Source organism: Corella eumyota, chromosome 3, assembly GCF_963082875.1.
Source record: "Corella eumyota chromosome 3, kaCorEumy4.1, whole genome shotgun sequence".
NCBI classification, from domain to species: domain Eukaryota; kingdom Metazoa; phylum Chordata; class Ascidiacea; order Phlebobranchia; family Corellidae; genus Corella; species Corella eumyota.
The window spans coordinates 19869195-19894892 of record NC_137492.1 but is presented as its reverse complement, the minus strand read 5'-3'; the positions used below and the strand labels follow the sequence as shown (position 1 = coordinate 19894892).

Sequence of the window (25698 nt, the reverse complement as noted above, 5' to 3'; positions counted from 1 at the left end):
TTCTTTTTTAGCTATTCTATTTGCATACCACCCTCCCTTTAGTTAGCGTGAGTTTGTGGTAATACTAAAGGGAGTGTGCTCAAACAGATTCAATTTTTTGAGTCACGTTACTTCACATGACTTGGCAAAAAATAGAACCAGAAAATTGTTGACATGAATATTGAAATCACTTAAACTTACTCCCGGACAGTTAAACCTAAACTTTGTTATTTAATGTTGTAATTCATGGAGTAAATGAAACTGTTTGTAATAAAGATTGCATCATTACTCAGCAACTTTGATGGAAGATAACCAAGACTCAGCAAAATGTTAAAATATTTTGATTAATTTTTAATAAAATTTTTCGCTCTTATTGGGTCATTAACAAGTTGCACAAGGTAGCTGCAATCTAATGTAAAATTTGGGACATTTTTGATTAATTTTCAATCATTAAAAGTGCATTTATTTGAAGTAATTAGTCAAATAAAAGGTAAAATAGATGGACCTGTATTTTTTAATTAATTAAAACAACGGCACACCTATAACAACCATTATATAATAGTTTTGAAATATTAAATAAGTTTCTTTAAGAGCACTTATTACACAAAACCATGAAATATAAATCCCAGATTATGTGGTTCAGCATACGTGATTAACGGTTATAAAAATTCCATCTCAAAAATAATTTTTTAATATTTCATCACAAAATATAACATCACGTGACCATTGACGTCGATCCATCTAGCAAGTTCTTTTATGACATCACAATCGTTTCCTGTAGTCTGACGTTTTGGTATTTTTTTGCTTTCAAACCGTGCAAAAATTAAAATAGTATTTGTTTAATTAAATTAACTTTTCATAGCCATCTAAAAATGCCAGAATATATTTAAACCAAGGCCCCAATGTGGGATATATTTAAACCAAGGCCCCAATGTGTAACTCAATTTTAAATCCATTTCTATAGTACAAACACAATACAATAACACTTTAAAAACATTAAAAAACCCTAAATTCGTTCCCAAACCATTTTAAATGGAAGGCCAAAAAACAATGGTGCTGTGGATTGTTCTACAGTGACGTCATAACCTGATTTTACAGTGACATCATAATCTATTGTCTCAAGCAATCATAACCCCAGAAAGGGGAACCCCCTTACTCACTCCTCTTAGTGGGTTCCAAATAAGGAAGATCGATAAAATCAAAAATATCTTGTTCGCTTTCAACTGGAAGGGGTTCACCAGGGACTCCTGTGAAATAACAATGGAGTGATTATAAAGCTTGATATCAACAAAAACCCAATATATGTTGGAAAGTAAGGACATGGAAAGTGTAATAGCTAATGTAGTAATGCTTACTTAAATTATTTGGTTCTGGCCATAGTATTTTCAGGAACCACAGAAAACCAGGCATTAAACCATTTTTTTATTTATTTATCCTTGGTGTAGGAAGTTTGACTTAACGACTTAAACATAGAGTAACATTAGTTACCCAGACCCAGTCTCAAGTTGCCTGTGACAGTTTGGGATATTATAAATTATAATTGCCTGATAATTATTCTGCTGATTAAGTGCTGGCTTAGCAGGAGTTCAAACCGTTTATAGCACCTTACTCAAAGGCGTTACAGCATTAAAGCAGTAGAGATCTAACCTAGGACCTCATGTAGTAAAGCAAAGTGTTCTGACCCTTACACCACCTGTCTGTTTATATGAACTATGTAATTACTCTTTAAAAATCAAGAACAAACTTAGCCAATGTTCTTGATGAATAACAAAAATTCTACAGTTTTACAACAGTTATGCTAACCTGTTGAGCCCTGTGGTCTAATAGAATATTCATTGATGGTAAAACCTCGTTCCAGAGCATGAGCTCTCATTCTTTTATTAAACAAATCACTGCCAGTGAAATATAATAATGAACATGGATATTGGTCATTGGGGATTAACCTAAAAAAAATTAAAAATAAATAAAGGTAATTTTGCATAAATTTAAGACAATTTTATAGCACTAAATGATAGCCTGCCCTATGGTCAAAGTTTGAATTGTTATATGGTCGCAACTCTCAACTAATATTGGACGCGATTCATTATTATATATTTCACTGGCAGTTCACCTGCGCACCACAAACGGTAGTTTTATTTATTTTGTTGGTTTATCAATAATGTATCGGCCACCAAGTTTGATTATTTATAGATATCAATGCATAACAATTACCTAATATCAATTCTTCTGAAAGTTTTAAATTCAAGTTCAGTTGGGTCTTTGTTGGGTAATCTACAAACTCCCTAAAAGATGTAAAATTACAAATATTAAATTTTTAAAATAGAGTTTGTCAGATTTTAATACAAAGTTGTAATGATTAAATTTACTGTAAGTAAACCTTACACTGTTGAGGATAAATTAAAATAATGGGTTGACTAACCATAAACTTAGTATCCCCTAGAGATAATGTGTCAACAACAAAACCTTTTTCTTTTAATCCAGTGGCTGCTTTTTCTAACATTTTCTGCAACAAAAAACATTTTCAAAAATTACATTTTTAACTTAAAAAAAAAGCATTTGTTAGTAAGATACTAAAGCCAAAATTAAAATAAATAAAAACTCACATTATTTTTCTTATCTTTCGATGAATAATTTGCATGAGTAAGCAGAACGTCAATATCCCCACTAGAGGTCGCACCTCTTCTGTAACTTCCACAAATTGTGGCCGTGAATAATTTGTCAATTTCTGAGATTTCAGATTTAATATATTTCTAAATTTAAACAGAATTTTATTTAATTTTTTGTATATACCTTTATCCTAGATGTGGAGAAGTCGAATGCGCGACTTAAACATAGAGTAACATCAGTTACTCCGACCCAGTCTCAAGTTGCCTGTGGCAATTTTGGATATTATAGATTATATTTGCCCGATAATTATGCTGCTGATTAAGTACTGGCTCAGCAGGAGTTCACACCGTTTATAGCACCTTACTCAAGGGCTCTGCAGCATGAGATCAGTGGGGATTAAACCCACGACCTCATGTGTGGTGTAGCAAGTGTTCTTACCACTACACCACGCTGCCAGTTTCAAGTTATAAGCTTTTAATATTTTTTAATTGTTTAAAAGCTTGTTACAATGATTTTTTTGAATATTTTTTACCTCCATTTTTTCCATTTCATCTCTGGGAATTCGTTTCTCAAAATCCTCAAAATATCTAAAATAAAATAATATTAGTAACAAAAAAATATTAAAGTTTTATTTAAATAATAAAGTTCTTCCAAAAAAGTTTACAAAATAACATTTGAAAAAGAATGATAAATGACGGGCAGCGTGGTGTAGTGGTAAGAACACTTGCTACACCAAACATGAGGTCCTGGGTTCAATCCCCAGTGATCTCATGCTGTAGATCCCTTAAGTAAGGCGCTATAAACGCTATAAACTTCTGCTAAGCCAGCACTTAATCAGCAGCATAATTACTGGGCAATTATAATCTATAATATCCCAAACTGCCACAGGCAACTTGAGACTGGGTCGGAGTAACTGATGTTACTCTATGTTTAGGTTGTGAATTTGACTTTCCCACATCGAGGATAAAGATATATACAAAAAAAAGATAACATTATGTTTTACCTCGAAAATTTTGGAAAAAAAGTTAATTTAGTTAGAACTGTAAGAAGACAAAAGAACTGATAATAAAATGACTTTAAATAAAAGTTATAACCCTTGCACAACTAAACTTACTTTAATCCAATTATTTGGTTGTGATTTAGTTTATCCTCGTTTCCCCGAAGATCCTCCAAAGTTTTCAAACCTTGATCAAACAACTTACGAGCAGCTACTGGACTGTAACGAGATAATTAAACAATTTTAATTAATTAATTACATAAACAGTTTGAAACAGACACTTTAGAGTTGGTTAACATCAATGAACAAAGCTTCAAAATTGTCAGGATAAGTCAAAGTGGTCAACATAACAATGTTTAAATTGAAATAAAACAATAAAGGTTGTAATTTTAAACAAAAAACAATAAAGAATTTTAATGACAATAAATTAGCCTTGTTATAAAGATTTCGAATAGTTTAATATTTTTACCCGATCCCAGTAACTCTCGTAAAAAGTGCAATCACTTGAGAGGTTTCATCTTTTCGAACTTTTTCCAATTTAACCAAGGTTCCAGTTTGAAGAAACTCGGTGATTTTTGCAGCTATTTTCACCCCAATTCCTTCCTATATTAATACCAACATTTAAATATTAAAAATATTTTAATTTCTATATGTTTGAACTAGCAACAGTTTTAGGTGATCAAAATACTTGGCTTCACTACATGAGGTCATGGGTTTGATCCACACTGCTCTTATGCTCCAGTGCCTTTGAGTAAAGAGTTATAAACAGTATAAACCCCTGTTTAGACCAAAAAAACTATTTGCTTGTTAAATATCAGGAAATTATAATATCCCAAACTAAAGTCAACTTAAGAATGGGTCAAGGTTAAACATGTTGCTCTATGTTTAAGCTGTGAAGATGACTTTTCCACATCGAGAATAAATAAATACAAAAAAAATTTACATTAACATGAGTTGCCTTAAATTTAAAACAAATATTTTGAGATAAATTTTATTAAGTTTAAAGTAATATTTGCTTACCAATTGTTTAGCTTGTTCACCACTTTTAATTTCTTTTTCATGTTTTGAAATTGTGCTTGCTGCTTTTCTGTAGGCATTGGATTTGTGGATCGCTCGATTTACATTCTTTTCATAATCTGATAACTCTGTTATATTTCAACTTTTATTAAACAGAGGCAAAAAATAAAACAACAGAACTACTATAAAATTGTCTGATTGTTTATGTTTTTTGTATATATCCTTTTCCTCGATGTGGGAAGGTCGAATGCGCAACTTAAACATAGAGTAAAATCAGTTACTTTGACACAGTCTCGAGTTGCCTGTGCCAGTTTGGGATATTATAGATAATTATTGTCCGATAATTATGCTGCAGATTAAGTGCTGGCTTAGCAGGAGTTCATACCGGTTATAGCGTCTTAATCAAGGGCGCTACAGCATGAGTAGGAATTGAACCCACGACCTCAAATTGAGTAGGAATTGAACCCACGACCTCAAATTGAGTAGGCATTGAACCCACGACCTCAAATTGAGTGGGAATTGAACCCACGACCTCATAGACTAGTGGTGTAGCAGGGCAATGAACATGGTCAGATGGTTCTTACCAGTTACCACTACACCACCACGCTGCCGTTTTAAATATATTTCTATTTTACAAACTTAAAACAATAGTTTAAGCTTTTAAAAATTATAAATCTTACCAATCAGAAAGTCACAAATCGACGAATTAATATTTTCAGCAGGTGCTTTACGTTTACTCATTTTTATTCCGGGTCTAGTAAAAGGCGGAGTATATTTACGAAAAGTACGGAATGCTTAAACGGAAGACCGAGAGATTGACGAAGCGTTTCTATTTTTTTTACATTTATTTATCCTCGATGTGGATATGTCAACTTTACGACCTAAACATTAGGTTAAATTCGTTACCCCAGCCCAGTATTAATTCGTTACCCCAACACAGTATTAATTCGTTACCCTAACCCAGTATTAATTCGTTACCCCAACCCAGTATTAAGTAAACTTTAAAAGTTTAGAATATTATTAATTATAATTAATCTAATGATTGGTTTTGGGTTTGACAGAAATTTATATTGTTTATAGCACCTTACTTAAGTGTGCTACAGCATAAAAGCAGTGGGGATTAAACCCACAACCTAAAGTAGTAAAGCCAAGTGTTCTAACCACTACACCGCGCTGCCGGCACGTCATAAAATATTTTTGTTGACGTGACCAGTTTATAAAGTTAAAACTTTCTAGTCATGACGTCATATTTTCCAAGTCACGTGACAAAGTCATAAACAAATCAAACGTAGCTACCTTATATAAAAAGTTGTTGGTAAATTTTTTACCGACCTTTTTTACCCCTTCAATTTCTTTTGCCCTCGCATTTATTTTTTTAATAAACAATTATATTAGCAAATTAAAAAAACTAAATTGATAAAGAAAAAAATCTGAACATTATATAAATTAAAGTGACGTCATTAATTATTAATGAGGTTGCAAATAGCGTGATTAAATTAATGTTTTCAAAGTTATAAATATTTTAAATCAATCACCAGCCAAAAACTTTGAAGTTGTTATTTTTAAATAAGCAATATTTAAATTTGGAATTTAGGTCAAAATAAAAACCGTTTCGAAGTAAATTTGTTAAATAAAAGACAATTACAATCTGAAAAAAAGAACAGTTTATTAAATAACCATAATCCATACGCCAATTTAAAATATAAAAGCTTAAAGATGTAGCCTAGCTCCACATTTCTCGCCCCCATATTTCGTTAAACTAATGTACCGGCCCTTAATCTTGTAGTTGGAAAAAACTAAAATAAATAATTTAACGCTGACGTTTAAAACTCATAACTATTCTATGAGATTGTGACAAACCTAGCTTTTAAGTAGAACAAGCTGTACGTGCTTAAAGTGTTTCACAATTGTTTTAAAATAGAAAATATAAAGATTAATTTCAGAAAGAATAAAAAGTTTAATTTTGATATCAAATTTTGGCTAAATAGATTCTATTTTTTGTGTTTAAGTAAAGTTTATAAGCGTTTTTTATCTAAGTTACATCATTAAAATATTATTTTAGATCAATTAAACATTTTTAAAGTTTATTTAACTTATCGACTTTAAAATCATGCCAACAGTTGCGGACACGAACAGTCGCATCCGGGGGCTTTTCGGGACCGGATTTACCGCCTGGATCCTTCTCACAGTCTCCCTATTTGCTCCAGAATGGACCCGACAAGGACTTAAACATTGTGGGGTTATATTCTGTTGTCAAACCTTGTATGGGAATTGTACGATCACCGACACAGGTTCGTTAAACGTTACGATTAAACACGTGGTGCTGGGTTTGATCCCCACTGCTTGCCAAGGCACTTGTAAGCATGCTTACACCTTGCAAGGTGTGTTAACGGTACTTACGACTTGATTATGCCAATTTATTGTTTTTATTTATAGTAAGCACATCAAATAATCGGTCAGTTAATAATAAGAAAATACAAAAAATGCCAACAATTAATGTTTTTGTTCTTATTCTTAGCGTGAATTTGCACCTTAAAATAAAAAGTAATTATTGTTACAACAAGTTTTAAGTTGACTTTGGTAGTTTTTAACGGCATATATTTTATATATATAGTTTAAGAATTAATCAAATAAATCGATTGTGTTTGGTGAATTTAAAATAGGTAAGAGTGTAAAATTTAAGAGGTCCATTCAGTCCCGTATATATTATAAAAAAACAGTTTTGAATATGTCAATTATTTTGTTTGGTCATTGACCAACCGAATTCTATAATCATAATCAGAAAAATATTTAATATTTTTCACTTACGCTACGACATGGTAGCTATAAGAATCAAATTTAGTACACAATGTTATGTAGCCCAAGTGCCTTTAATCTTGGTGTCACGTGGGTAGGGCGAAAACTGGAATTAAACAATTTTAAAATTTATGGCGACACGCTTTCAAACTGATTGCACGCTTTTATAATTGCACGCCAATTATTTATGCACGGAACACTTTGGCACGCAGTGTTTTGACGCAAACGTTATTAAACTTTAAAGCATTTAAAACACAAGTAACATAAGTTCAATCAAATATATAATTAGTTTAAAATAATGATGACTTTTAATGCTGGAGGCCCTGGGTCGATTCCCACTGCTGTTATGCTGTAACACCCTTGAGTAAGGCGCTATGAACGATATGAACTCCTGCTGAGCCAGCACTTAATCAGCAGTTTAATTAACGGGCAATTATAATCTATAATATCCAAAACTGTCAAAGGCAACTCAAAGACTGGGTCGGAGTAACTGATGTTACTCTATAAACAAGAAAAAAAAGAAAAATCAAATGGCTAAGTGTTAAAATTAAATAGAGTGTATAAGTAAAATAAATCGACATTTAAAAACATAGAAACTTAAAAGCCTTTAGTTACTAATCCCCTAAAAGTGTGAAATCTTTGAGTTTATTTTTAACTTTAATCTCAAAATCGTTGGAATGATGAATATTTTATTTATAACCCAATACTTTAACATTAATAATAAATAGACTTACGCGCAAAACAATCTGTTAATCCTGTATACATTTCCTTAGTGGAAAGTTTGGAAAAGCAATTAATATTTATAGAAAAGCTTTTAAATAATATTTACTTGCGAGCGAATATTTTTTTAGTAAGTTAAACTCAATTATTTATTGACGATTTATCTACTTTGTGACATAATACTGTAATACATTTGACCGAAAAGACATTTTTCCGAAACCTAAAAAATTTTAAAAACGTCATTTTACCGAATTCAGTTTAACATTTTCATGGAAATAGATCCAATATATATCTGTTTAAAAGGATTTTTATCAAATGGGAATAACTCTCACTTTACAGCACAACATTAATACATAAAAATACTGTTTTTTTAAATAAAAACAACCTTTGTTAATCTAGGCCTGTACTATTAACTTTAACTAGAACTTAACTGTATTATGCAGAGGTAGTTGGAGATAAGATGAGTTGGATTTTAGCAAGCTGGTTATGTTGCTTTGTGGCCATTTGTTCTTCAACTTGTCGATGCACAGAAGTTAAGGTTGAAAACGTCCGTCAGATGGCAGTATTTCTCGTATTATCAGGTAACTTTTTTTTGGGAGTTTATTTCCCCCCATTTAAGTCTACTATCTCACAATTTCAAGTAAATTGTTCACCCATTAGGTTATTTTTCGGCTTCTTTAGGTCATTTTTTTACTTTAAGTCCATTTTCTGCCTTTTTATATCCTTTTTTTTACCTAGAAGAATAATTTTTCGTCTTTTTAGTTTAGTTTTCGGCCTATGAAGTTTTTTTTCCTGGTTTTACCAAGCAAAACTCATCCAAAACTTTACCTATTTTTAGGCATTTTAGCTTTGACTGGCAGCGTTGAATTTTTCGTCCAAAAGTTCACAGACGACGAACTAAACTTTAGTGCTGGTGGATTTGTCGCCCACGCTGCTGGTTGGATGGTGTTTATAGCTGGTTGCTGTGGTTTTTGTCATGGTTACGATTATGACGACGACAATGAGCCTTTTAACAGCTCAGTTTATCCTCTCGACCAAATGGGAAGTTTCGGATTCGATCGGTTTACTCGTTACGGTCCGATGAATTACGCGCGGAAGAAATGGCGCGATATGCAAAACCCGAAAACACAACCAAACGTGACCGTGCACTGATGACGTCACCAACTTGATGTCACTGTTTCCGTTAAAATTCATTTTTTCTGACTTCACTCTTTCGTATTATAATTCGCTCTACTTTTGACGTAACAATCAACTTAATTTTCTACGTAACTTATTTCTGTGACGTCACCTTCAATGACGCCATAGCCATGACGTAATATATAAGTGATGTTATTTATTGTACAAGATTCGTTATATAAAACTACGCTTTACAGAAATGTACCGTAAAACACATTATGTACAGAATAAGAGAGGGTTACAATGGGGGCAGGCTTAAAAGTGATCGATCAAAACGGAAACGCTGTTGCTTCCTACGTCATAATCGTCATTATCGTTAGGAACGTTCACGTTCTTCCACTGGGAAGGTTCACCTGAACAAAAATTTAAAAAATTTAGTCAAAAGTTCAAATTATTTCTGATTTTATCAAAATTTTAACTTCAACTTTTTTTATTGGGGTAACACTTTTAAGGGGTTGAACACTTTACAAAAGGGGGGTTTCAGGGGTTAGTTCATGCAGGGGTAAAGGGGGACGGTGTTAATCTCCATGCTACGTCAGCCCCTTGGTTTGTTGAAACTAATGTTTTGGTTTGTTTGTGGAATCAATGTTTTGTGCGAGTGGTGTTTGTTTTAAGTTAAAGTTATCTATGTATACAGCTTAAAAGTTTTGTATTTTTTTTTTTAAAACTTAAAGTTTTGTATAGTTTTGTAAGTTTTGGATAAAGTTATCTTTGTATACAGTTTTTAAAAGTTTTGTATTTTTTAGTGTTTCGATGCAAGTATGTTTGGGTAGGGCACATACATTTAAGTTATTAAAATATGTTTTTATGTGTGTGGCGAGTTGTAGTTGTATGGTGTTTTCTATTATGTATAGGGTGGGGGTTGGGTACAACATCAAAGTTATTTAAAATGTGTTTTGTTTGTTTTAAACAACCACTCGCCAAGGCATTTTCTGTTGTTCAAATTTAATTGTTTATTTTCTTAAAATTATTGTTTTTTTTTTCAAAGGGAAATTATTTATGATTGTGCACAGGAGTTGTGACTGTGTGGCAGACAATGAGATGACATGTGTCGCATTAGGTTAAGACTCTTGTTCATGATTTGTGTCATTTTAAATTTGGAAAACTTAAGTTTGAAGATTATAAAATTAAAATTAATCAAAATTTAGATGAATGCCAATTTAGATTTAATTATTAAACAAAATTGTTAAAAAAAGTTGAAATTTTGAAAATGTTTGGCAAAAAATTGTAAAATTTAGGGCAAAAAAGTGTTTCCAAATAAAAAAATGTGTGTGTGTGGCTTGGTAGCATGGAGAGTGGTGTTTATCAGTGTTGGGGGAAACACTGTGAACACCTGTTGAGGTTTTGAGGTTGAAGGACCATCCTTGTTGGGACATTGACGCACAATGAGGAAGTCGCAGCTCCACCGGGTGGTCGAACTGAAGGCCGTGGGGTCCGCACATCACTAGAGGGGATAAGAGAGTCTCTCCTAAAAAAATTAAAATTTATAAAATTAATTATTAGTCGACAAAAAAAAATTTTAATAAAAAAAAAAGAAAAAAATCCATTTTACCTTTGTCTTTATCCAAAGGTGGGAGAGCAGTGTTGTCACGACAAACTTTAAAATAAATTTCTTGTCGAACCCCGGGTCGTATCGCCCCCTTGGGGATAACAATCGACACCCCTGTTTCCACCGAACTTAGGACACCGCCGTTGCTATCAAAAACCCCCCTCGCCGTGGCAACCACTTGGGGGTCATCTTCTTCTATCGTTGATGGACTAAAAAAAATTTTAAAATAAAAATTCGAAAATTTTAATAAATTCTAGAAAAGAACCAAATTTACCTTAATGGAGCTGGTTCCTGTTTCTTTGGTTTAGCATTGTCATAAGTATCTACACCACTATCATACATATGGTCTTTTGTTGGACCATTCTTATAATTGGTTGCTGGTGGACCACTTAAACCACCAACTGGTTTATATGGTCGAGCACTGTAAGAGCTGTTGGGAAAAACATTTAATTTATTTTTTTAATGTGGGATTTTAAAGGTTAGGTAAAGAAATGTAAAAATAAACAAGGCCAAATAAGTAACATAGTAGGTTTGGAGATTTACTTTTTTTTAAGATTTTAATTGTTGTAATATGGTCGCAACTCTCAACCAATATTTGCCAGCAATAATTCACCCATGCAACACAAATGACAGTTTTTATTTATTTTGAAGCCCTATAAATTGGACATATATATATATTATTCACCAAGCTCTATTATATAAGATGATAAAGAAAAGTTAACCTTGGTTTAATTTGGCTCATATACCCCTTGTAGTTATCCTGAACAAACTTGGATTTTTGTGGAGGTTGAGTTCCGTTTGAAACTGGAGGTTTGTAGCCTTGCGGTTTGCTAGAAAGTTAAAAGAGTTAGTTAGTGGTTACTATAGGAGAATACCAAACAAAAAAGTTAATAGTACCAAGTTGATTACAAGCAAAAACAATAATGCCAGTGAAAAACTGGATTGGCCCTTGAGTAAGGTGCTATAAACGCCACAAACTCTTGCTGAGCCAGCATTTAAACACCAGCTTATAATTATCAGGCCTTTATAATCTATAACATCTTAAACTGCCACAGGCAACTTATACCTGGGTCTGGGTAGCTGATGTCACTCTATGTTGGGTCGTAAAGTTGACTTCCTCAAATTAAAGTAAATCTTATAATTTTTTACCTGTATGGCTGATATGGTTTTGATTCCACTTTTGGTTGGTTCGAACCAGCAAATCTGTTATAAGTATTGGTGTTCACTGGTTCATGTTTACGAGCTGGTTCATATTTTTGAGGTGGTTCATATTTCTGGGGTGGTTCGTACTTATGAGCTGGTTCGTATTTCTGGGGTGGTTCGTATTTTTGGGGTGGTTCGTATTTTTGGGGTGGTTCGTATTTTTGGGGTGGTTCGTATTTTTGGGGTGGTTCATATTTCTGTTGTGGTTCGTATCTGTTTGGTTGTGATGGTTCGGGCCTGCAAGCAAAAAATTATATAAATTAAAAGTTACCAAAAACTTTTTTTTCATGATAAAAATTTTATTTTTTTTATACCTATTATTGTTGGGTCTTGGCTGCCTCCTGTGGGGGTCATTTGAGATGAAAGTGTCGATTTCTGTCGCATAATCTCGCTGGGTCGACTCCCTTCTATCTTGGGGAGGGGGGTTCCTGAGTAAAAAGGGGGTAAAAATTAGGCTTTAAACATTGGAAAGTTTACTTAACTTACTAAGCATAAAAATTTTAGATATCTGGGTTTAAAAAAAAGAACAAAAACGATAATTTGCTACAAATCTACAAAAATCAACAAATTACCTGTTTTTATTGACTTGTGAGTAAATTGGTTGTGGTTCTGGTGCATTCTGAGTTGGCCTAAAAAATTAAATCAAGTTTAAGTTAGGTTTCTAACCGATAATATTTAACTTAAACTAAATGTTAAAGGTTAAGGTTTTATGGCCACCTGTAAGTTAATGGTAATAAATGTAAATATTTATTTTTCTTTTAACTGAGCACCTTTAGTTGTTAGTTGTTATCGCGTTAAAGTTAATTTAAACGTTGCCCCCTTTCACATGCAAACCTGACATTTTTTTAAACAAGTTTACACCAAAAACAAATACCTTACCATCACTAACAATAAACATACCAATAGAACCAGTATTTTGCCACCATTACCATACATAACCAGCACTGTTTACAAAAAACACCAGTTTTTTACCATTACCACAGTTTTAATTCTTTAAAACAGTTGCTAAAACACCAATAATGCAACCAAACACCAATATACAAGGAACCAATTAACATGACCACCAAACATCACCATACATTTCATAAATTCTTGGCCAGCATACACCAATATATCAGCCACTGAACACTAAAATACAACCAGCAAACACCACAATATACAACCAGCAAACACCATACACCATGCAATTGTACCTCGAGAAAGGCTTTGCTGTCGTGTAAGAGAGAATTCTCTTTTGATCCTGAGTTTCACTAAGAGGGGTTTTTGGGGGTATGTTTATATTAACAGGGGTTTTCGGGGGAATATTTATATTAACAGGGGTTTTTGGGGGGAAGCTAAAAGTTTTAAAAATTTTTTTAATTATTAAAAATTTAAACGTATATATTTATAAGTAGTAAATAATTTAATTTTTTGTTTCTAACCTGATTGGCTCAGGACTTGGTTCCCTGGGCGGTTGATGGTACTGCATTGGTGCCGTTTGTGGGGCCGGTACCGGATCATTATGAACCTCATCTGCGGGAACCTTGTTCAAGGTCCGGATCCGATTTCTGGGTGAAAAAATTTAATTTAAAAATATGTAAAATAAATCAAAAATTAAATTTAATAAAATTTACTTTAAAAATGATTGTGGGTCAAATCTTCCAGCTGGTATTTCTTGTTTTCCTCTAATTGGTTCAACTTTGCCCCTTTGCTGGGGGGGTTTAGGGGCAATTATGGGGGGTTCGGGTTCAGAACTGCTTGTGCTCGATGTATCATCATGTTGTTGTTGATGTTGTTGTTTTTGTTGCTGTTGTTGTTGTTGATTGTGTTTTTCCCTCGGTGGAGCAGCTGGCATTGCATCAGTTGCTAAAAAAGATAACATTTTAAATTAAGACAAATTTAACAAAAATAAATAAAACTGCTTTTATTGGTGCGTGGGTAAATTATCACAAGCAAATATTAGATAAGAGTTGCAACCATATTACAACAATTACAATCCCAACTGTAGGGTAGGCCATCGACTAGTCAAAAATAAGTTAAAAAAATTAAACAAGACAAGACTACCTTACACTGAGTAGAAACTATATACAAATTTAATTACTGGTTTTTTAAATTAAAAGACCAGCTACACCATCCCACTTACCATATGGTTGCACTGGTTGATCGAAATCATTGGTTGCTTCCTCCTCAAAATCATCATCTCCAAACTTGTCTCCTCCTTCCTCTTCTTCTTCGGAGCTTGAAGATGAACTCGGAGGCTGAGAGAAAAAAAATTTTAGAAAAAATTTTAACCACTTTTTTTAAAAACCATTTTTAACCATTACCTTGGTTGGGACCACTGATGGTCTTAATGGTTCTGGTTCATCATCGGAGATGTTCGAGTTATGCAACATCTCGCTTCCAACCGTGGTCACACTATAGTCACTAGCTGGTGCACTCACGTAAGAGAACTGGTCGTCATCTCCTGGCACGGTCACACCTTCGCTATAATCCTCGCTCTGACCTCCGAGCTGAGGGGAGAAATCAAATATTATTTAATTTAAAAAAAAAAAAAAAAAAAAGAAAAAAGATTTTTATTTAAAGACATTATAGTCTCGGGGGGTGAACAACATCTAAAAATCTTTAATATTTTTCCCCAAATCAACTTACTTTTTCCTCGGAGACCCACACTGGCATGCTCTGTTGATCCTTGATGGTCGAATAAATCTTCCTGTACCAATCATCACTCCCCGACATCAGTTTAATCGTGTCTAGGTGAAAAAAAATTAATTAGCACTTTTTTTTTTTGAAAAGTGATTTTATAATAAAATTCGTAAAGTAAATGCAATAAGCTTAATCCACATTAACTTTATTGCCTAACAACTATAATAATTAGGATAAAAAATACAATAATATGGTTTAATTTGTATAAAACTTCTACTTTTTCAAAACAAATTTTAAAACCTTAGTTAAATTTATATTTTATTGAGTTTCTACAGAATAACTTACCAGTAAAAACGTGGTTATAACCTCTCTGCATCTTCACAGCTCGATCGTAAAGTTTCCCGGCTTTCTTCTTTTTCTCCTCCTCCGTCACCGCCAACTTTGTCCTCAGATCCTTCACCGTGGTTTTACTCTGGGGCTCCAGGTAGACAACGATCGGGTAAAGTTGAGCATAGTTCAACTTTTCCACCGCTGTCGGAGTGATATCGAGGATCGCGTGTTTGTCCTAAGTAAAGCAAATTAAAGTGCTAGGTTACAAGTAAAGCAAATTAAAGTGCTAGGTTGCAATGAATCGTTTAAAACGATATAAATGGGTCTACAAAGTGATAGGTTTTGTAGTTTTATTGGGGAAGAGGGTCTGCTGTTGTGATGTGTTTAGACTAATAGTAAATGCTCAGTTTATTGGTGAATAGTGTGGCAATAAACAGCTTTCGGTTTATAGTTCACTGACATGGCAGCTGTATACAACACAACCGCCATTTTAATCTAGGTATAAAGATATGACATCTAATTAACTATGCACAATTAAGGGGGTGAATTACTACTGACAAATAATAGTTGCGACCATATTACATCAAGTAATTTAAAAGTAACCAAAAAATATATTTATAAAAAACTTGGAGTAAATTTTCATTTTATTTAACATGAATGTTTATTCACCTTCTCAATGATATCTTTAATGGTGTTCAACCTTATCACCCCCTTTCTATTGGATTTTTGTCCACTCACTGTACCTTCATTCCCTATAAATTAAAAGTTGTTTAATTTTAAATAAAATCAAAATTTAAAAAAAATTAATTTGTGAAGAAAATTGTTGCTTACTTGCAATCTCATAAGCATTGGGGTAGTCTCCTGCCAGCCTTTCTCGAGCTATATCGGCAAGGGGACCAAATATAACAACCGGTCTCTTAAATCCAGCTAAAAAATAAAATGTTTTCTTTATTTTTTCTTATTTTCTTAATTTTTTCTCTTAAAATTTTCTTAGATAAATAGTTTTTTTTTTAATTTTAGAAAATTATTTAAAATTATTAAATATTTAAAAACAATTTTATTCCAAGATTAAACAAGGAGAAACAAGGTCAAATACCTTCTCTTAGCACGACTCTCTCGTATGCTGGGAACATGTTGGATGCTGTGGAGGAGTTCTGTTTAGTCGACTTCTGCAACCTCCTCTTGATTCCTCTTCGTTCCTGGTTTTGTTGAATCTTTTTATCCTGGACCATCTTTAATTGTTCAGCTCTGTTGGAAAGTTAAAAATAATTTATTAAAAAGGTTTTGAGAGGTTAAAATTTAGACTGATTTGAGTCACAAGTTTTAAGCACAAAAAAAACTTAAAACTTGTGACCCAAAAACTTTTAAATCTAAAAAAAATAACAAAATTCATTAAAAGGTTTTTAACTTATTAACCCAAGGCTCCAAATTGCCAAAATCTTTATTAAAGTACATCAAAAAATAAAAACTCTTTGCAAACCAAAATTTTTTAATTTTTATAAAAAAAATTTTTTCAAAAAACCAACCTGCTACTATTAGGGATAACTCCTCTTTCGATCTCCATATTATTCCTCCCGATCCTCACAGCCAACCAGTACCCAACCATCCCTTGGTACAAGGTATCACTGATCCGGAACGCTGATCCTTGTTTGAAGGACATCTCGTGTTGTCCGTTCTTCTCATATTTAAAGTGTGTCCGGATGTAGAAACTATCTCCTGTGCCGTGCTCCAAGATCTTCTGGTAAACTAGAATAAATTACAAAAATTGTTTAGTTAAAATATTATTTTTTTAGAGTTTGTTAGTATAGAAATATATTTCCTTAAAAAATTGCATAAAATATAAAAACGTGATTCAATAAAAAGAAATTTAAATAATTTAAAAAAAAATTAAAAATAAATCAAAATAAAATAATCCTAAAAAAGTTGCCTTAAACTTTCAAATAAAGCTGGTAAAAAATTAAATAATACTTGAGAACAAAGCCTAAATAAATGCAAACAATTACCTTTAGGTTGAGGTTGAGCAATTATCTTTACCTCCTCTCCTGCTGGAAGTCCCATCAGAGTTAGAACCGCTTCTTCTCTTATTATGTTCCGGAAGTTGACATCATTTACCTGGAATTAAAAAAATATTAAATTTTAAGGTATAGTCTATATATAAGGATGCTTAGTGGATGATATTTGTATGTATGTCCAATTTATATGCCTACAAAATATATAAAACTGCCATTTGTGGTGTGTCTGTAAATTATTGCAGGCAAATATTAGTTGAGAATTGTGGCCATATTACAACAATTAAAATACCGTCCGTAGGGCAGGCTAGTAACTAACTCAAATATTACACCATAGACTGTGTTATTTTAACAAATACAAGCTCATATTAGCATTTATATTACACCTCGTCAATTTTACAGAAAAATGGAATAAAAAATATAAAAATTATAACAAATATTTACCGATAAAATCTGGTCGCCCATTTTAAGTCCTTTTTTAGCAGCAGGGCTTCCCTCTTGAACTGAAGCAACAAATATTCCGACGTCATTTCCCCCCGCCAACCTGATCCCAACACTCTTACCCTTCGTGAAGTTGATCTCATGAGCAGTTGGACTGTAAGAAAATAAAAGAATTAAACATCTTATTTTGGTAAGTTTAAAATTGAATACATTCAGTTTATGATTAAAAATTTATAGTTAAAATGTTTAGATTTTATAAATTAATTCAAAAACTTCCTTATTTGAAAAAAAATTTTAACTTTTAAAAACTAAACTTTTGTAAATTAACTTTAGAACTAGCGAAAAAAAAAAATAAAAAAAAAAACAAGTTAAAAAAAGAACTTCGAAGCATTCTGTTTGATATAACATTCTTAACTTAAAACTTAAAAAAATAAATGAAATGAAACCATGCTAAAAAATAAGATTAACCGAAATTTACGTTTCTGTCGGCGAACAATTCTCCTGGTAACATTTTTTAATTATTTAATAAAAAAGTAAGTCTTAGTCTAAGGTAAAACAATATTTATGTAAAAATATATAAGGTTTAAAAATATTAAAAACATTTTACAAAAAAAATAAATTTTTATTTTAAATAATTTAAAAACTCACGGCAACACTGGACCTTCATCATTACTGCCCTCTGGTGGGACAGCGTAATGGGGATCGCTCTTACCCCCTCTTGGGGCAGGTTCTGGGGTTGATCTCTCACTTGAAGAAGAGCGTGAACGTGGAGCTGTAACTGCCCCCGACGGAAACACTTTGATTCCCCCGTAATTTTTTGTAGTTGAAGTTTTGGGGGCAACTTTTGGGGCTACTTTGGGGGTGTGTTTGGCTGACTCCCTAATTTAAAAAAGGGGATAAGTTAATTAAAAAAAATATTTAAATTTACAGAAAAAAATTTTGTTAAAGGGGAAGTGCAGCCACAGAATTTATTTTTTTAATAAGTTACCATTTTTCGAACTTGCACATGAATACCATTCTTTTTAAAAAAGATTAAGCAGTTTTTATAGCTCACAAACACTTGCAAGAAACAGTTAAGTTAACTAAATGTTATTAAAGTAAAGTATAGTTAGACTTAAAACATTGCTCCTTTAAAAATAGAAATTTGTGCAATTTAAACTTACTCTGATTTAGCTGAATGTTTTGAAACAGAACTTCGGCGAGAATGTGTCGGCTCATCTAAAATCAAAGATAAAATTCTTGTTTAAAACATTAACCAACAAATAATTTAAGATTTAAAACATGTTTTAGTTATTTATATACAAGATATATATCATGTAGTCTGGTTAATAATTAAATCAAGTTTTAAGTAAATAGTTGAGTGTAAAGTACTTTACCACTATATTTAAATAACACCAATTAAAAACTACTTAATTGGTTAATTATTAATTATTTGTGCACATTTTTACAACCAGTACAAACTTTAAAAAAAAAATACATAAAAATCTTATATAAACCACAATTGTGTTACTAACCTTCCTCCTCTTCGGAGTCAGTCTCCTGCCTCCCTTTTTTGTTCTTCTCAGACTCAGTTTGGAATCTCTGAGCAGGGATGGAGACAGTTCCACCATCTTGTTTCTTCACCAACATGGTTACCTTATCCTTACTTAACCCAATTACTTGGATGGCCTCTTGAACACTTTTGTTGTCCACATTTCGTCCGTTTATCTAAAGTTTAAAGATGTGATTAAATTAAATGTTTATTAAAAATGAGGAGAAAACTGTTAGCTAAGAAAAACCAAGTAATTAACTGAGCATTTAAATGTTTATTAAATGAAAAAACAAAAATTGACAAAAAATTAAAATTAGCAACAAAAAGTAAAAATAAATCTAGTAATATTAAATTAGAAAAAAATAATAAACTAAGTTAAATATATTTTCAAAATCATAAAATTTAGCTGAAAAAATTAAAAAATTGGTAGCCTAAAACTTAACTAAAAATCAGTAATTAATTAACAAAAACAATAGATACTAATTAAAAACAATAAAAATTGTCTGAACCCACCATTAGAATTGTATCCCCAGCTTGTATTTCTGAACTTTTATCAGCTAAACTACCAGGTTGAATATCTTGAATAAATATCCGGGTTCCTAGTTTTAAACCATAAGAATCTAAAAATAATTTAAAACTTGTGATACAACATCAAAGACAATTAAAATCAAATATTTTTCTCTAAAATGTTTGTACTTTTGGTTATAATGACAAATTTAGTTAAAATTAAAGTAATATATTAAGGTCATATATTAGCGATATTTTTATACTTAAAAATTAATAAAGTTGGTGTCACTGAACACAAAAATGATTTTAACTTCAAATAATTTCACCTAATTTATAAGTTATACAACTTTAAAAAAAAAATTAAAATTATTAAAAAAAAGAAAAGAGAAGCCCTGTTTGTGATGACGTAGAAAGTACTAGCTTAAATACATTCACTACGCTACTTAGTACTTTCTACATCACACAAAAAATGTGGTAACCTGGTTTTTTATGTTAATCATTTTCCAGTATATTTAAAAATTAAATTGTAAGTACCACATACATTTTTTAAAGGTTTTAAAGCCATTTTGTGATTCAGTGTCAACCATACTAACATGCTATATAAATCACTTACAAAATATTAAAAAACAATTCGAACAAAGTAATAAATTTTATAGTTTAATAAAAAAAAACCTAGTTCTCCGAAATAAATAAACTTGAAAAGTAGTAAAAGAGTAATGAGAATTGTTTGTTAAATATTGAACATTATGACATCATAGTATGGTGTAATTATGATTCATCCACCTAATATGTGGTTAACCAAAATGTAAATAATAAAAATAATTTTCTATTTTTAAAATAATAACGGGTTTTAAAAATAATTTATTCAACATAAAATTATCTAATTTCTTTGGAATGTTAGATGTTTTAAAACTAGGTCAAACAAATTTAAATTTAGGTTTTTAATTAATGAATGTTTGCAAACAAATAATTATTTAATTAACTTGTTAATTGGCCAACGAAATGGGAAAAATTTAATTTTGAAATCTATGTATCCTTTTTTATTGTCCTTAAACTAGAAAAATTAATTTACAAAAAAAATAAAACAAGATTTTAAAACTTACTATTCCATCTTGTTTTCTTGAGAACGACCGTTTTTGGCTCTTTTGTTTTAACTGGAAACACTATCATATCTCCATCGGAGGGAGCACTATCTGGGTCAGGTGACAGCGGAGATGATGATCTCTGTGATGTCATAATCAGGGTTAGATTATAATGTCATAAATAGTACAAAAATAAGTTTTATTAAATTAATTTCTTACCAAATCTTCGACAGACTTGTGTTTACTGAAGCGTGGAGGAGAATCGTTTCTTTCTGGGGAAACACTGCGACTGCTCGGAGTATAACTTCTCCTTGAGCGTGACCTTGAGCGAGATCTTCTAGGTGGCGTACGAGAGCGTCCCCGACTCTCACTGAAAATAAATTTTTCTCAAATTAGTTTTTTTTTCATCGTGCAGAAAGATTTTTTTTAGAATTTTGAACTTACACTGAAGGTGACCTCCTGCTTCTTCTGCTCGATCTTGAAGGTGACCTTCTTCTATTTGACCTTGACCTTCGACGATCTGAAGGTGATCGACTGTAACTTCGTCTGAAAATTTAAAACATTGTAAAAATATATTATTACAAAAAGTATTTACTATTAACAAAAAGTTCTTACCTTCTTGGAGGTGTTCGACTTCGACTCCTGCTGTCATAACTTCTGTTCCGTGACCTCCGACTACTTCTGTGGTGATCCAATTCACGACTCCTGCTCCTATTCCGTCGCCGTGGGGATAAATCACGACTTCGTGACCTGTGACGACTTCTACTAGGTGACCTATCCAAGTCACGACTTCTGCTCCGATGTCGAGGTAATGTGTCAATGTCACGACTCCTGCTCCGACTCAAACGACCAGGAGGGGGGGTTTCCCTTCCAACTCGAACCAAAACTTTTCGTTTTATTGTCTGAAAATAAATTTAAAAAAAAAAAATTAACAAAAATATTTTATTAAAATTTAATTAATCTCTTAATTATTGAGATTTAATTAAAACTTAAACGTTAAGGCATTTAAGTTTATGATTCAATAAACCAAATAATAAAGTTTATTAACCAACCAAAGCATTTAAAATTTACAGATTTGCTTCTAAGAAAATTTTTGTTTTCATTTATTTCATGTTTTTATTACAAATTATTTTGCCCTCAAGCTATTTATAAACATACCATCAGTCATTGTTATATCACAGTCACCACTCTATTACAAACAAAAGAGTGACTGTGATGTAACAATCAACATTCCTATGACATCACAATAAAAACAATTGACCGAATAATAAAGGAGAATTAGTTTTTATAACTAGTCTCCAGTTAGCAATTAAAAATCAGTTACCAAAAGTTAAAAATTAAACTAAATTTTGGTATTTTTTAATCTTTACTAACAGCTTAATTTTAACTTGCATGTTAGGTTGGTTAAATAGTTTAAATTTCTTAATGTAAAATTGTCTCAAATTTTTTTTAAATGGAACTTTTATTTTACTCTTTAAAAATGTCAAAACAACAAATTTAAAACTTTATAAAAATTTTAAATTGTTGACCCCTAAGTGAAAGGGTAAAATTAATCTATACCTAACACTTTAAAACCTTAAAACATTAAATTTAACAACTTACAAGTTCAACTCTGCTTCCACTATTTTTAAGTTCCTTCACAGCTTGATGGTGAGCCATGTTGAACATTGGTTTTCCATTAACCCTCAACACTATATCATTTATTCTGAACAAAAAGGGTAGTTTTAATTTAAAAAACATTCAACATGTAGAACTATTTAGAAATTATTCAACATTTGATATTTTATGTATATATATATATAATCTAATTGAAAAAAGCTTAGTGGACGATACATATTTATATATTTATGTCCAAATTACAGAACTTTAAAATAAATAAAACTGCCTCTTGTGGTGCACGGGTAAATTATCATGGACAAATATTAGTTAAGAGTTGCAACAATATTACATTAATTAAAATGCCGACGGTAGGGCATACAATCAACTAGTCTTAATTATTAATTAATTGTTTTAATTTTAAAGACACTAACAATAAATTGTAAAAAAAAAAAAATTAAAACAAGTTAAAAATATTGAGAGACAAAAGCAAAACTTAATTTTATTTTTTCATACTTAAGTTTATCGAATGCTGGCCCCACTTTCACAACATCTGAAATCACGATTGCTGTGTCCCCCGAGTTGACCCCAGGGTTATCTCGGCCCCCGCTTATTGCAATTCCGAACCCTACACCGGGGGCTTTCTCCACGATGTAGGTGTGCTCCTGCCATATCATCTCATCCATACTGATACACTAGAGGGCATAATAATAAAATTTAAAAACTTAAAAACAAAAGTTTTCACAAAAAAAATTAAATTCTAATGTCTTAAGATTAGATTTTAATGGTCCTAGAAACTTAAAAACAATATTTTATCTTTTATAGCTTAAGAATTTGTTAAATTTCTACAAATATTTGCGTGTAACAAGCTCTTAAATAAAAACCAACTTTAAGATAAAAAGTGTCACCGCTGAAAGTTATTTAATTCTACGCTTAACTATCCACTTATATAGATAAGGCTCTTGACTTTTACTAAAACAAAATTTATGTTATGACATTTATACTGAGGTAATAGCAACAAAAAGTATAAATAAATTTTAACAAATAAAAACAATTTACTACTACAACAAAAAGCACATTATTTTTTAAAGCCAAACCAATATAAATGATCTTTTTACGTTTAAAAATTTCCTTTAAATTTTGTTTAATTTTTTTTAAAGTGATTTATTTGCAAAATATTTTTACCAAAAATGCGAGAAGTTAAAAATACAACTAAGTCTTATGTTTAAACAGACCGCACCCAGTATAATACAGTCACAAGCATAGTTAATATTTAACTAAGTCCTCACTCATATTTAAAAGTAAATAAGTTGTTCCGCTTTGAAAAATGCTGAACTAGAAACAAGTTATCTCTATTTAAGCTTAAGATTTATTTACATTTTGGTTTAGACTGTCAATTTTTTTTAAATATTCACTAAATCTAAACATAAATTATTCACTTTTTGATTCATTATTTTGTTACTAAAAACTATTTATTTTATAGCATATCGTTATAAACTAAAAATATGTTTTTGATGATCATTTTCTTTTGAAAATTTTAAACTATTTTAATAAAAAGACTGTAAAAAAAAACCTATAAACTTAACTACTTTTAAGCCCTGTTAAACACTAATTAATAAAATGATAAAATTAAAAACTTTTTTACTACCTGATTTACAGTTTTAACTTTCTAAACTTTATATTTTTAATACTTGTTTCAACATAGACTCTATATCATATCATAAAATCCTTAATAAAACAAGTTTTATGCATTTAAATAACATAGTGTTCAATAGTGAAAGAACTTAAGTATTTTAAAAATATATTTCGTTATAAAAGTTAAAAATTGTTCAAAGAAAAATAAATGCGCTAAAATATGATCCTAAAATTAAGTTTTTTGAAACCCAAAAGATTTATTCATTCTGTTTGTTAAATTTTGCATTAAGATAGTTTTCTATTCGTCAAAAAGTTAAGAAATATTTTGTAAATAAATTATAACCAATAGAATGACAAAACTACAACGAAATAAGATCTTAACTATTTCCTGAATTACTTTTACAACTTCCTTTATTATGGTAACATTAATTTAAAAACCTAAAAAAGTTCATAAAAAAATAACCTACTGAAAAATATTAATCTACATGAAAAGTAAATTAAAAATTTATTAAAAATACACAATTAAAATTAGTTTAATGTACGTAACACTATAACTCAGTTGAGATATTATTAATTTATTCACACAGTGTAATCTAATGTTAGTAACATAAAAATTTGATATAATTAAATGTAAATTTATAAATTATTTAACATAAATATTAACCTGTTAGTTCGAAACCTTCTCAGTTAATTCCTTTTCCTTTAAATGTTGAATAGAAATATTCAAAATTGTTTTAATAAATCTTAACTTATCTGTGCAAAAATAAAAAACTTTTAATTAGAAAATGATTAGACATGTTTTAATTAATGTTTAACATCGATTTGTTAATTGATTTTTTTTTAGATAATTTACTTTGTTTTTGTTGTTTAAAAGTTTAAATGTTTTTGTTAATGCTGTTATTTATTGCTTTAAAAAATAAAATAAACTTAAATTCTTTGTAATGACAGAATATACAAACAATATTAGACTACCCTTCAGTTTGTGGTTAATTAAATCTAACTTTTATAAAATTGTTTATAAACAGAAATAAAAAAAAAACATTTAACCAGTTTTCTAAATAGTTTATTACTATATTTAAATTTTGTCTAAAAAATAAATGTACAATAATTTAGATTAAAATTACAAAAAAAATTGTAAATAAACTGAAAACTGGTGAAACTGTTTTTCTAGAACGCCAGTTAATTATAAACGCTCCGTTAAACAGCAAAAATACTAAAAACTAAACCCAATATATAAAACAAAATTTAATAAATATTGAAATAAGTTTCTCTTAAGTCTATCACACGCGGTCATTTAATCTAACTCTACAGTATTTGCAAGTTTTTCTAAACCAGTAAACGAACAATTTTGTCTCCAGTTACGCAAAATGACCGGTAGGGTAAAAAATTCAAAAAAAATCCCAAAATCCAATTTTTAAACACTTTTAATCTTCCTAAACTAACCTAACACTGTTTTGTTATTCCTTCTAGTACAACTATAAGAGCTTAAATTATCGATTATCGGCATTCTAAGTCTAATAATTGCTTAAATCATCGCGAGACCACTTTTATATTTCTCGGCTTTCAAACTACGCCCTACATGAGAAATACCAGTTTAAAACAAACTGTTCTCCTATTGGTCGAAATTCGAGATAAAGCCCGAAGCCATTATGACGTCACGTGTTTCGTCGTTATAGAGAAGTAGTAGAGCGTGAAAATGGAAAAAAAGAAACGCAGGGTGCGAAAATAAAAAACAAATAAAAAATAAAATTTCATAAATAAATAAAAATAATTAATTTTTTTAGAATTTTTTTTTTAATTTAAATGCGTAAAAATAACAAACTTTTAAACTGAGTTTGGTGACCATACCATAACATACTTAAAATCTTCATGTAAACATTAATACTTTTGGCATGTTTTAA

The 25698-nt window shown here is 30.8% G+C and overlaps 3 protein-coding genes across 4 annotated transcripts; 1 reads left to right on the top strand and 2 right to left on the bottom strand.

The window, feature by feature from the left end:
- Window positions 1-92: 92 nt before the first annotated feature.
- LOC145746090 (DNA polymerase beta-like) lies at window positions 93-5374 on the bottom strand. Its single transcript, XM_082564279.1, has 10 exons — window positions 5281-5374; window positions 4604-4728; window positions 4053-4186; window positions 3701-3802; window positions 3119-3173; window positions 2583-2729; window positions 2399-2482; window positions 2191-2261; window positions 1783-1922; window positions 93-1226 (listed from the first exon to the last, which is right to left on the bottom strand). The coding sequence occupies exons 1-10, from the start codon at window positions 5339-5341 to the stop codon at window positions 1132-1134; spliced, it is 1014 nt and encodes a 337-aa protein (XP_082420405.1). The 5' UTR covers window positions 5342-5374; the 3' UTR covers window positions 93-1131.
- A 1336-nt stretch (window positions 5375-6710) lies between these two features.
- On the top strand, window positions 6711-9268 carry LOC145746039 (uncharacterized). The gene is made up of 3 exons (XM_082564218.1): window positions 6711-6891; window positions 8560-8697; window positions 8955-9268. Exons 1-3 carry the CDS (start codon window positions 6711-6713, stop codon window positions 9266-9268), a joined length of 633 nt encoding a protein of 210 aa, XP_082420344.1.
- Window positions 9269-9435: 167 nt separating this feature from the next.
- Window positions 9436-24552, bottom strand: LOC145746432 (tight junction protein 2-like). 2 transcript variants are annotated; one of them, XM_082564713.1, is made up of 32 exons: window positions 24462-24552; window positions 22679-22857; window positions 22169-22271; window positions 21182-21468; window positions 21011-21112; window positions 20786-20936; window positions 20588-20708; window positions 19491-19597; window positions 18961-19153; window positions 18610-18664; window positions 18095-18325; window positions 17450-17600; window positions 17000-17108; window positions 16523-16742; window positions 16093-16244; window positions 15828-15923; window positions 15666-15748; window positions 15012-15231; window positions 14673-14773; window positions 14348-14533; window positions 14167-14281; window positions 13658-13889; window positions 13466-13591; window positions 13238-13378; window positions 12617-12673; window positions 12359-12472; window positions 11991-12281; window positions 11564-11671; window positions 11116-11271; window positions 10845-11050; window positions 10626-10760; window positions 9436-9645 (listed from the first exon to the last, which is right to left on the bottom strand). In XM_082564713.1, the coding sequence occupies exons 2-32, from the start codon at window positions 22846-22848 to the stop codon at window positions 9548-9550; spliced, it is 4617 nt and encodes a 1538-aa protein (XP_082420839.1). In that variant the 5' UTR covers window positions 22849-22857; window positions 24462-24552; the 3' UTR covers window positions 9436-9547. The 2 variants fall into 2 exon arrangements, with proteins under 2 accessions (XP_082420839.1, XP_082420840.1); XM_082564714.1 differs by having other exon boundaries at window positions 10677-10760.
- Window positions 24553-25698: the final 1146 nt, after the last annotated feature.